Here is a 12032-nt window from a genome sequence, read left to right on the forward strand (position 1 = left end):
CGGCGTGACGCCTTCCAGAACAGGCGCACGCGTGCTGCACCGCTTCGGCGCTAGCTGGAGATCTGCCCGCGACATCCGCGATCTAGATGGCGCCCTCGGAGAAGTCAAATTCGTGTCGGACCCTGCCGCTCCTGGGGGCAGGTCTTCCGCACAAAACTCAGTACATTGGACCTGAATAGATCCAGAGTGCCATAATCTTGCCGTTGAAGATGATCTTGCTCTGTGCACAGTCGGCAGACCCGTCCAGCCCCATCCTAAAGCAGGCCGGGCGGTTACCCGATATCAGCGTCCAAGCGGTTCCCACGATCCAGATCGAGATAGCGTTCTGAGCAAACCGGGCGATGAGCCCCAAAAGTTTAGGACCCGACCGCGCTGATCGAGCCTATCGGAACACGCACCGGTGACAGTGACCATGTGCGTTTCTACCCAAAACACGCCACCTCCGTAGCGCATTTTCCTTCCCAAGAACGGTGGCGCGCTGAACGGCGTTGGCGCTGCACAGGAGCTGCTCGCGTGCGCGCGGCCGCAGCGGCGAAGGTACCGGCATGGCGGCGCTGGAGCGACAAAAGCAGCAACCACCGAGGGCCGAGTATATTGCCAGTCACGCCGATCGTGTTTCGGCTAGACAGTGTGACCGTGACTCTTTCTACAGCGCGCGACAGCCAAAGCGGTATGCAGATCATCGCTGTGGTGAATTTCCACCCCGACAAATCAGCGTCCCTGTTCAGTGTGATGACAACCGTGCCCTCTCCACCCCGTCGGGCGCGCGCAGCGTCTGAGGACGGTGCGCGTGCAGCCCAGCCGTTAGATAGCGACCAAAGCGCGGGGCCGGGGGGAGCCAACGAGGGCGCCGTCGCAGTAACGACGGCGGAGCGGGGCTGCCTGAGTGGCGGCGTCGGAGTGTGGCTGAGCATCGATCGTTTCTTGACCGCATCCCCGTAGACCAGCGCTTGCGGCACGGTGATCTGGAAAGACTGCTATGCACCTCGGCTCTCGCCCGGTGCGTCGCTCGAGGGCTGGCTGACGATTCGTGCCCGCCCCCTGCACTCTGCGGCGGAAGCAAACCCCCTCGGGTCGACCTTTTCAGCGGGGTACAGACCTGGGCGCCGACATAGCGAGTGTCGATTTCCCGCCCCTCTTTTCTTTTGAAAGAAAGACTCACCCCAGACTTCAAGATCTCGTTCCCCCCGCGATATACGCCTGCAGCATATGGGCTCTCTATTCCTCGCCGCCATCTCTACTGCTGCTGATTTGCGCAACTCCTGGAGCCGTCGTCATCAGCCGTGGAAAGCCACTGAAGAGGACTTCGCTACGAGGGCATGAAACGTCAACGGCACAGTCCGCCACAGCGGCACAGTTCGCTTCCTCCCAGCCTCCATCGGCTGCTCGTCTCCGGCCCGCCTCAGCAGTCGCAGGACGCCGACGACGATGCGGAGGACACCGCGCTGCAGAGGGGGGACGACGGTGAGGAGATCCCGTTCGGAGGCGCAGCCGATCCCGTCAATCCCGCTCCGGGGGCGGAGCCCGCCCTCCCCTCGCTCGTCCTCACGCAGGCTGCGTTCGCGGGCCTTGGGGTCGTCGAACCTATAGCCAGCCGTAGACACAGTCGATCTCCAGCGCCGCATGCCGCCCAGGTGGCTGCTGGCCCCATACCCGCCCTTCCGTTACCCGGGCCCTCGTTCCCTCCGCCACGCATCGTGCGCACCGATCCAGTCTATTACGCCTCGACAACATCCTTACCACCTACTCATCCTACCTCGCCGCCCGGTCCGCATCTTCGGCCCATCTCATGGAGTCCAGAGAGTCCGCCGCTAAGGGCGCTGCCGACTGCCAGGCTCGATAGCCCGGATAGGAGCGTCCCTCCGCTGCCTCGGATGCGCCTCCAACGTAGTCCGATGTCCGGCGCCGCCACACCCCCTTCACATCCCGTCGCTGGCCCGTCACGGCTCCCAGAAGAGCCAATGCCCCGGGGACGACAGCGCAGGGCAAAGGGGAAGCAGCGGGCGGCGCAGACGAGACGCCCCTCGCAAGAGACGGCCTCAATAGAGGCGCACGCCTACGGTGCCCACCGGAGGCAAAATCCTGCAAGTATCGAACGCGGTGAGTAATTCAGTTGCGATCTCTATTGGACGCATGGATACGAGCCGAGTAGATTTTAGCAGCGTTGCTCGAGCTCCGTCCAGTGGGTTCGCGGAAGCACGGAGCGAGGCGAGCCCACGGACCGCTCGTCCTGAGAGCGTACGGCAGCAGGAAGCAGCGCCTTCTCCGAGACGAATACCGGAGAGCGGGCGGGGAAGTCCTGCGTCATTGACGGCGGAAAATTATCCTGTCGCGGTTGGATCCACGGCATACTCCGTCACCACCTTGTCGCCGCTGCGAGCGACGATCTTGCCGCCCGGCGTCGAGCCTGCGAGCGCGCCTGCGGTCGGACCCCAAGAGTCCGCCTCTTCCGGAGTCGCCGTCTCGCCGCCTGCGGGGCGGGAATTGTCGCGAACTGGCGGAGAGAGGACGGAGGTGAAGCGCAGCGAGTCGGACACGGAGGGCGAGGTGGCTGCTGTGGGAGAGAAACGGGCGCGGCGGGCACGTTCAGAGCAGCGAGAGAGCACGGCGTCGTCGAGCTCGGAGCACGCGCAGGCGCCAAAGTCGAAGAAGACGCTGATTGCCTGTCACTTCTGCCGAGGTAAGCAGCCCTTCCCCGCTCGTCGCGGCCGTCGCCCGTCTAGGCCTTCTGGTGGGAGATGACTGACGTCGGTTCCTTCCCGTCCGGCACGACAGCCCGAAAGCTGCGATGCGATGGACTGAGGCCGTCATGCAGCAACTGCCGCAAACGCGTCAAGGTGTGCACGTACGAGCAGCAGCCGAAGCGGCGGGGGCCGGGCAAGACACCGCGTGCGACGGTGCGGCGGCGGACGCGGCACGCGACGGCGACGGGGGACGAGGACGCGGAGCCAGGGCGGGCGGCGGAGGTGGGGGTGGGCGTCGCGAGTGGCAGTGGCAGCGGGGTGGCGAGTACGGGGGCTGCTGCGGGCGCCCCGGGACCGGAAGCCGCGGGACCCTCGAACGCGGAAGGGGCGTCTGCAGCGGGGGCTTCTCTCCCTGCTTCTGCTGCCGCCGCCGCTGTCCAGACGGGTCCCTTCCCAATGACGCGCCAGGCGTTCGAGCCCCAGCTCACAGGCCCCATCCCCACCTATCCCGGCTTCGCATACCGTCCTCCGTCCGCACACAGCGCCGGCCAGCTCCCCCCCTTCCACTTCTACTCGCTCGGACGCGGCATGAGCCGGAGCGTTGCCTCCGACAGCGTGCGCTCCTCGAACACCTCAAACGTTTCCTCCGCCCCCTCTGTCCCCGACTCTGAGGAGGGTCCGGAAGGGAGCGTGGCGGACGAACTCATGGAACTCACGGAACTGGAAGAGTTCTATCAGCACCCCCAGCCGAGGCCAGGGCCAGGAGAGGACGGTTCGCAATAGAGAGCGTCCGCTGCGGACACACATGGGGGCGAGGGAAGGACGCCGCAGAGGGGCGTGGGGCGCAGGGTGATATGCACACTCGGACGACCCTGCTTCTCAGCCTGGGCCAGCGAGGGTGCGTGCACCGTTTCCCATGTGGTTCGCCGTTGCCGTGGACGGTGACAGTTGGACACACGCGCCCTGATTCTCGGGGATGGTCCGCTGGTCCGTTAGCGTTGGCGGGCGGGGCGTGGGTGCTCCGGGGAGGCGTGGGCCCGCGAACTTGTTAATCTACATATACATACGACTGGTCGTGCTAGTTCGCCGCGGTCGCGCGCGAGTGCTCTCTGATTGTTTCCATAGGATATCCGGCTGGGTAGTGTATGCACGGTATACTGTCTAAACACGACTATTGTAGCGTAGGGCTAGGTAGCGCTAATACGGCTAATAGAGCACGGTTGTAACCGCATTGCTTTGCGTTAATCGCCCTTACGGCGCGCGGGGACGGAGTAATGGAGGTGAAACAGCGTTGGGCTCGGAAGCGGGCCCGGTTGATAGGACGGAAGCGGGCTCCGATGCCTGCAATTGGACAGCCATTCGGATCGCTGAGCCTGACCCAGCGGCTATGTCGGCGCCGGAACCTCACTGATGGTTGTATGCGGTCGAGACCAGAAGAACGCCCCCACCCCCGCACATCCGCACCATATCCCTCCGTCCCTCTTCCCCTCTCCTCTCATGGACCCCATCGACCATCGCCACCGCCGCAGCGACGTCGACCATGACCGTGCCCGCGACCTCGACCGCCTGAGCCGCAACGGCAAGCCCGCCCACCACCGCTGCCCCAGCCGCCCGCGCGCAGACACCGGCAGGATGCCCGACGGCGACACCCCCGGCTACACCCTCATGGTCGCTGGCCGCCGCACCGGCAAGACCTCCTTTCTCCGCCTCCTCCTCGACACCAGCAACGTCGCCTCCTCCGTCTCGCGCGACCAGCTCGCCTCCGTCGCGAAGTTCGTCCAGGGCTCCAGCGGCCATACTTCGCATGTCCGGACCGTGTCAATCGACATTGACCTGGCGCCTGACGAGCTCGACGAGGAGCATCCCCTCAACCTCACCCTCATCGACACGCCCTCGCTCGACTTTGCGGACAAGCACGCGTCCGAACGCGCCCTCCAGGACATACTCCGGCACGTCGAGTCGCGTTTGGGGGAGAGCTTGGACGACGTGAGTACTCGCCAGGGCTCATTAGCCGCCCATATCGCTAGGCGCTGACGCCCGCTTCTTCAGGAACGCAAGGCCTATAACGGCGACCACCATGTGCATCTGTACGTCCCCCCCTCTTTCGCGTCTTTCTACCCCATATTTTGCGACCTGGTTTCTGCCCACGGGGACATGCGCTATCGAGGTACGCTCCACCCACAGTAAGATCACCCGCAGAGGTGACCTCACGTTGGGCGGGCGTCGCGTCGATTCAACACCCATATCTGTCCATGAATGAGCGAACAGGAAAAGGCAATCGTTGGAGAAGCAGCGGCACAGGGTCCGCCGGTTCTATACATCCAGTTCACTGCGCATCCGCTAAGGGTACTCCCCGCTTCAAGTGATAAAACTCCTTGCTACATTAGACGCATGTATGCAGTATGCATGACCAACCGGACCGATTTCCCCGATTAGCTTGGCTAGCGAAGCATCTGCTAACGTGTTTTTCCAGATGCGTTTACTTCCTCGACCCAAACTACATAGTACCACCCTCCGTACCTGCACCACCCGCGCCCCTTGTACCACGAGCACGTACCAACAGTCTTTCTACCCATGAGTCAGAACCTGTCATTCTAGACCCTCCGGTCACCAGCAACCCCGTACTATGTCGACCTGTCCTCCCCCACGCCGACGTAGCCGCCATTCGCCGACTATCTGCGCGCGTCAACGTGCTGCCGGTAGTAGCCTGTGCAGATACTCTAACGACTGACCGTCTCACTGCGGTGAAGATGGCTATTCGTAGAGATCTTGCTGAGGCAGGCATCGGCTTCGGCATCTTCGACCTCGACATTCCTCTGTATGCGCAGCTGGAGTCCAAGGTCATGAAGCACAAGACCGAGAACGGCTACATGAAGCATCTCACCGGCCCCGGCAACTCCCCGCCCACCACACCTATCACGCCAACACTCTTGAGGCTACCGTTCTCTCTGATTTCTCCAGATTTGTACTCGCACAGCGACGGTGTTGCGAGAGCTCCGCTGTCGCGTAACGAGCTCGTACAGCAGTTCGCTCCTTCGAAACACATCGCGCACAAAACCCAGACTGCGCCCAAAGTCGTCCGCGGCAAGTTCGTCAGGAACTTCCGCTGGGGTGCACTTGACGTCATGGACGCCAGCCATTGCGAGTTTCTGCACCTACGCGGTGCGCTCTTCCATCACATGGAGGTATAATCATTCGACAGCTCGAGCGCACACAGGATACTCACAACGTTCCGTATCTACTCGCAGACGCTGCAAAAGTACACGCGCGAGTACCTGTTCGAGAAGTTCAAGACGGAGGTGCAGCCGCCCGCTCCAGTCGCCGCAGTGCGACCTTCTCAGCCGGCAGCAGTATCTCGTCTCCCGCCGATGCGGGGGTCCCGGCCTATTCTCGCGATAGACACCGCGCCTTCTCATGCCAGTGCGAACGGGCACCCTCCGCTGTCCGTGCCGCGCTCGGCGGTGACACTCAATGGTGAGCTGCTGTCCGCCCCAATATCGAACATGCACGACCTTTCGCCGAAAACCGTGACCTCCGCAAGTCAGTCACATTCGTTCTTCTATGCGCGTTGGAGTTGGAGTGACGTGGTTTGAGTGCGCGCGGTTACCGTTCCCGGGGGCGTATCATCTGACGGCTTGCTCACGCCGCGCTCTTTACAGGATCCCAACGGCAGCGAGCCAAAAAGATCACGGTGGCGTGCAACTTCTGCAGGTGTAAGTTCCGCATATTCTCAGTGCGCCCATGACTGTGTTCTCACGAGCTCTTCTCGGGCGCAGCGCGGAAGCTCAAGTGCGACGGCGGGCGGCCGGCATGCAGCCAGTGCTACAAACGTTCGAACGCCTGCGACTACACGGCGAGCAACAAGCGCCGGACGTCTGGCAAGCAGCGGAAACAGTACGGCAGCGAAAGCGAGGGTGACAGCCTGGAGGACGGATCTGGGGAGCCGGACCATGTGTCGCAGTCCCCGGAAGTACCCTCGGCTTCGTCCGCACCGCACTCCCGAAGAAGCTCGAACGTGAGCATGCTTCTAGCGGAGCCGCTTCCGCCGTTGAGTGCTGCTGTGGAACCCCGCGAAGAAGCGTCGTCCGTCCTACCGCCGATCACCACTTCTGCGGGCCTGGGCATGCCCCCGACGACCTCGCGCCGACCGTCGCTGAACACGGAGCTCCCGCCGATTGCGACGCTGTCTGCCCCGCCCGGGCCGCAGGAGGACACCCCGATGGTGTCGTCGTACAAGGAGATGGAGACCGTCTCGCGCCGGCGGGCGACGTCGGTGGCCCCGGGGCGCAGCGGACGGGGTGGTGGTGGATCAAAGATCGTCGCGTGCAACTTCTGTCGAGGTACGTCGACGCAGCTGATCTAACCGCAACGGCATAGCATTGACTGATCGGTGTGTTCATAGCGCGCAAGACGAGATGCGACGGAGCACACCCCACGTGCGGGAGCTGCTCGCGGCGATCGTTGCGGTGCAACTACGTCAACGATCCGGCGAAGTCGCGCTCGAAGAGCAGCGGGACGCCCCCGGACGCGTCGGCGTCCGTATCCTCGCGTTCGTCCCCTGCCTCCTCTTCCGCACCCGTCACCCTCGTTTCCGCGAACATCTCCGACGTCAGCCTGCGCCACTTCAGCGAGCTGGACGCCGACATGGCGCAGCAGCCCGCGAAGAAAATGCGGCTCGCTACCGAGCTGAGCGCGCCCTCTATCGCTGTGCTCACTGGCTCGTAGCATGGCCACTATGGACACACCGAATGCCGATATATCCCCTTCCCCGCGAGAGACACTCCTTACCCCCACTTCTCCGTAGCCCCTTTGTGCATACTATACGCGGTACACACTGTACCGGACAGGGACTCCATTTTTGCGCTGACTCACCCAACGAGTAGAAAACACCTCCGCTCCCCTCGCCGCACCCGCGCGCCTCTTGGTTTGACAACGCTCACGCTCCCATATCCATCTTTCTCCGACTCTGTTCTGGGTTTTAGGATGACCGTCGCGATACGCTCGTTGTGCATTGGAACTGTACTATAGTCTCTTCGCCGTCCTTGTTCGCCGCGAGTACTAGCACTGCTGCTTATCTAACACGTCTTGCATCCTCAGCGAACGCGCGCCGTGCTAGGGTAGCTCATGCCACTGCTGTCAGTTATGCTGGCGCCGCTCATTATTCTTCTGGTAAACGACCCATTTGGCAGTATCGTTCCATTGTTATGCGTTGTATGACGGCAGGGAACATGCGAAGAAAAAGTATCACTGACGTCTATGCGCTGTAGTACTAGAAGTGCGACTGCGCGCGAGAACATAAGTTCCGCATTTGGTCAAAGCGCTCAATAGCGCACCATAGCGCGCCGGGTATCGGCCAGTCACTCTTGCACCTACTCTCACAAAGCCGCGCGCGGGCGCAGCTTTGCAAGCTCTTTGTCTCAACCTGTTTGCGCTGGCCGTCTCGTAAAACTTGCTACACTCGTTTCTTGTCTCGTATCCACCACCACCATGTTCAGCTTTCGCCGCAAACCCCAGAAGCCGGCCGACAACGGCGGTCCCCCCTTCATACGCACCTCCCCGTCCCTTCCGGAGCTCTCAGCGCAAGGTATCCCGTGGCCGAGTAACCTCGTCGATGTCTCGGAACTTCCGCAGGATGAGCCGCCGCCACCCAGAGGCGCGGCGAAGACCTCGTTCTCGGCTGCGAGGGGAACTGTGCCGTTCCACAAGCCATGGACTTCCCCCGGAAAGGCTGCCGAAAGCAATGGCACAGGCCCCATTTCTTCGTTGTACATGTCACACCCGCCTTCGGCATTCGAGTCGCGGAAGGGCTCTCTGCAGGGACGCACGCGTCCGAGCCAGAGGCGTGCTCGGAACCCGACGACGTTCAACCTCATGGTGCGTGTTGTTCGCGTCCGGTTATGCAGCTGTCGGGATTTACAATGAGCTCCCTGGCTCACTTAGGTCGCCGGAGGCCAGGGCACGGGCAAGACCTCTCTGTTGCGACTCTTGTTGGACACCGCGGATATTTCGCCCACCGCCACCGCCGACCAGAAGGCTGCCATGGCACGCTTTCTACGTGGCACTCCGAAGCAGACTGAGCAAATTCAGACGGCATGCGTCGAAATATGCGAGAGCAAGTACGACCGCTTGCTGTTCTCGGTCATTGACACGCCCGGACTGGACTTCCGAGAGGGCCACGAGCTCAAGCTGGATCGCCAAGTGTCGTCTATCGTGAAGTACTTGGACTCGCAATTTTCTGACACCCTTAACGAGGTAAGCTGATTACTACACCGGTATAACCGAGGGTGCATTCCTTCCCGTCCCTTAAAGCATGGGACGCGCCCTGGGTTATTCTGGAATGCTTTCCGTCGTGTGAGCGGACCGGCATGATGCTGATCTACAATCCAGGAATCCAAGGTCATACGTCAGAGCAAGGGCGACCAACACATTCATTTGTGAGCATCTTGTCCGTTTCCTCCCTACGCGTCACTGACCGGCGTTTTAACAGATGTATCTACATGGTCGACCCCTCTTCGGTGACTACCGAATCTGCTCGGCGCGCCCAGTCGTCGTACCCGTCCAAGGTGCGATCGGAGGCAACCATCTCCTACAAACCGCCGGACCTGTCTTCCATGTCCGAAGACTCGGACTCCGAGGATTCAGACGACGAATCCGGCGGGGGTTTGACCATGTCTCCGGTGGACGTCCGCATTATCCGACGCCTCTCGGCGCGTGCCAACGTCCTGCCTATCGTCGCAAAGGCGGATTCCCTGACGGACAGCAAGCTTGCGGCGATCAAGAGGGTCATCCGCCGCGACCTTCTCGCTGCGAAGCTCGACTTTGGCGTATTCGGCCCCGCGTTGGTGGCAGAAGAGCGCGCGAAGAGTGCGGCCAGCCACACGAACGGCGCCGAGAACGGCAACGGCGCAGCCGCAGAGGAGCAGAGCGAAGACGACGGCGACGAGCCCGCCGAACGGCAATCTCGCCCGGTCATCAAGCTGCGCCCAACCCGCCTCGCGCGGACTCGGTCTTCGCGGTCGCGGTCGCGCGTCGACCTCACAGACACGCCCGAGGAGCCGTCTTTCGAAATCGACGACACGGAGAGCGTAGCGAACGTACGGTTCTCCGCGCACATAATCGCGAAGACGGACCTGAGCGCCAACCTCCCGTTCGCGATTATCACGCCTGAGCACCACCACCGCCGGCGCACGCCTAAGAGCGCGGTCACGTCGCCGTCGGCTGCGAGCGCCAATGGACACGCGCATATCAACGGACAGGCCGCAGACGACCGGTCGGTGCACACTGTGTCACCCTCTGAGGATGGACACGCGCCATCGGTCGCCCATTCTACCATGACGTCGCCCACCAGCCCCTCTACTCCTGCGTCGGTCCGCAACTTTGCATTCATGGCGGGACCCCCGGCGGACCTTAGGGGTGTGTTCGTGCGCAAGTTCAGATGGGGCACTGTCGACGTCCTTTCCCCGGAGCACTGTGACTTTGCCGCTCTCCGCACTGCGGTCCTCTCGACGCATATGAAGGTGAGGGGATCATTTGATATTGAATCATGCCGTTAGCTAATATAACCACGCAGATGCTGAAAATCAGGACCAAGGAAGTACTGTACGAGAGGTACAGAACTGAGAAGCTGCTCGCCAGGCGCGCAACGCGGAATATCGGCGAGGAAGAGGCCCGCCGGTTGTTTGAAGGTCCGTATATTCCGCAGCCCCATTTCCGCCTCTCAGAAGTCTCATCCGTGTTCTCTGCAGACTTGGGACTTTGATTTATCCGGTAAATGTCTGTGTTCGCTGCCCCTTTGTACATGCCTACCCTCGATTGTGCCCTCTAACCTGCTGCTATGTATACCTTCGCTCACCGCGCCAACCGTGCCTATCATACCATTTACCTTCTGTTTGTAGTTTGCATACCTTTCCGGCGCATGATACCGCTTTGACCTTCTATAGTGATTATTCTCGGTTGCGTACACACCGTCCCCTCGCCTAAGTACATAGGATCCGGATGATTCATTGTATGGAATGCTACTGTTTCTTCTGCTGCGATGCCAGTGCATCTACTTCCTCCTTGGACAGTCCATCCAACCTCACCAACAAGTAGTCAACCTGAGAGACTATCGGTGAGTAGCGCTAGAAGCAAAGAAACATTGGGCATACCTCGACTTCTTTCGTCAAGGGAATGATGTAATGCTCATAGAGCTCGACCACGCCGTCGACGTCGATCTTCCGCGTAGCAGAGTCGTTCAGGGGCTCGCCTTCTGGCGAGAAATTGAGCGCGTAGAGGTTCGCCTTCTTCCGCAGCCGCTGCAGAAGCTTCTTCTCGACCTCGGGTTTGGTGATCAGCGCCGCGAGCGCGTCGCGATCCCGGGAGTGGATGTGCGGGATGAACGCGGCCGGGTCATCCCTGAACTTGCTCTCCGACACGAACTTCCCTGCGTGCGCGTCGGGCCCGGAGCCCCTCTATCAGCACGCAACAGACGCAGACACAGGCGGGCGAGGCGCCTGGCGCGCGCGGGGAGGCGACGTACCGTAATGCACGCGCTTCGAGATTGCCTGGAGGACCTCGAGGTCGACGAAGGCCGCGCTGCCGTAGTTCCCGTCGTCCTCGAACTCGGCGTCCCCCGTTATGCCGTTCGCCCGCTTCTGCGCGGAGAGCGCGAGCGTCGCCTGGCGTGTGATGCGCGGGACGATGGACTGTACATAGAAGGAGAGGATGGACGCGTTCACGTTCACCTTGTTGGGGTAGAGGATCGTCGGGTGCGGGAACGGCTTGAGTATCGGCGGGGGCAGGTCGGCGGGGTCGGTGAACGGGTATTCCTCTGGGCTGAGCGCGAGGGAGATTGAGCGTGAGGTCCGCTGCCGGGGAGGCAGCGCGGCTCACCTGGTGTACCTCCTCGCCTTTGCTACAAACCACCATCAGTCAACTACTCCGCGAACAGATCGGGCTGGGCCTTGCTCACAGTGGAAGGACTCGGTCTCCTTCAAGAACCAGTCAAGCCAGCTTCCGTTGAAGCCGATGTCCTTGAGTTCCTGGAACTCTCCCCGGCGGTAAGCCTTTGGGTTGTGCGCGAACTGGGCGCGCTCGATCAGCGAGAAGATGATCGTATCCTCGAGCCGGGTGAGGATGGCGCGAATGCGGTCGAGAGACAGCGGGTCGTCGCCGAGGACGAGATTCTGCACCGGGAGGGGGACGCTCGCCATCGGGTACGTGCTAGAGATGTAGTGGGGTGGTGGGATGGGGGCGTCGACGCCAGACGTGAGTGACTCCTGCCGCACGCCGCTCGCGCTGGGACTATATGCGCTGCACGAACGCGCGGCTCGTCCTCACGCCCCTCCATCGCCTGCCGCTCTCTCGGTC

General features: G+C 61.9%; 4 protein-coding genes across 4 annotated transcripts; 3 read left to right on the forward strand and 1 right to left on the reverse strand.

Annotated features, from left to right (window-relative positions):
* Window positions 1–1319: 1319 nt before the first annotated feature.
* TRAVEDRAFT_71514 (uncharacterized protein) lies at window positions 1320–3891 on the forward strand (the record flags this gene model as incomplete). The annotated part of the gene is made up of 3 exons (XM_008039606.1): window positions 1320–1697; window positions 2248–2680; window positions 2776–3891. 3 exons carry the CDS (start codon window positions 1320–1322, stop codon window positions 3465–3467), a joined length of 1503 nt encoding a protein of 500 aa, XP_008037797.1. The 3' UTR covers window positions 3468–3891.
* A 425-nt stretch (window positions 3892–4316) lies between these two features.
* TRAVEDRAFT_121273 (uncharacterized protein) lies at window positions 4317–7409 on the forward strand (the record flags this gene model as incomplete). The annotated part of the gene is made up of 7 exons (XM_008039607.1): window positions 4317–4670; window positions 4734–4771; window positions 5158–5869; window positions 5933–6224; window positions 6344–6397; window positions 6461–7024; window positions 7087–7409. 7 exons carry the CDS (start codon window positions 4317–4319, stop codon window positions 7407–7409), a joined length of 2337 nt encoding a protein of 778 aa, XP_008037798.1.
* A 762-nt stretch (window positions 7410–8171) lies between these two features.
* On the forward strand, window positions 8172–10443 carry TRAVEDRAFT_46763 (uncharacterized protein; the record flags this gene model as incomplete). Its single annotated transcript, XM_008039212.1, has 6 exons — window positions 8172–8558; window positions 8625–8936; window positions 9072–9118; window positions 9172–10201; window positions 10255–10369; window positions 10430–10443. 6 exons carry the CDS (start codon window positions 8172–8174, stop codon window positions 10441–10443), a joined length of 1905 nt encoding a protein of 634 aa, XP_008037403.1.
* Window positions 10444–10699: 256 nt separating this feature from the next.
* Window positions 10700–11875, reverse strand: TRAVEDRAFT_46764 (chorismate mutase; the record flags this gene model as incomplete). The annotated part of the gene is made up of 5 exons (XM_008039213.1): window positions 10700–10780; window positions 10832–11106; window positions 11203–11498; window positions 11556–11577; window positions 11635–11875. 5 exons carry the CDS (start codon window positions 11873–11875, stop codon window positions 10700–10702), a joined length of 915 nt encoding a protein of 304 aa, XP_008037404.1.
* Window positions 11876–12032: the final 157 nt, after the last annotated feature.

Source organism: Trametes versicolor (assembly GCF_000271585.1).
Source record: "Trametes versicolor FP-101664 SS1 unplaced genomic scaffold TRAVEscaffold_5, whole genome shotgun sequence".
Taxonomy (NCBI): domain Eukaryota; kingdom Fungi; phylum Basidiomycota; class Agaricomycetes; order Polyporales; family Polyporaceae; genus Trametes; species Trametes versicolor.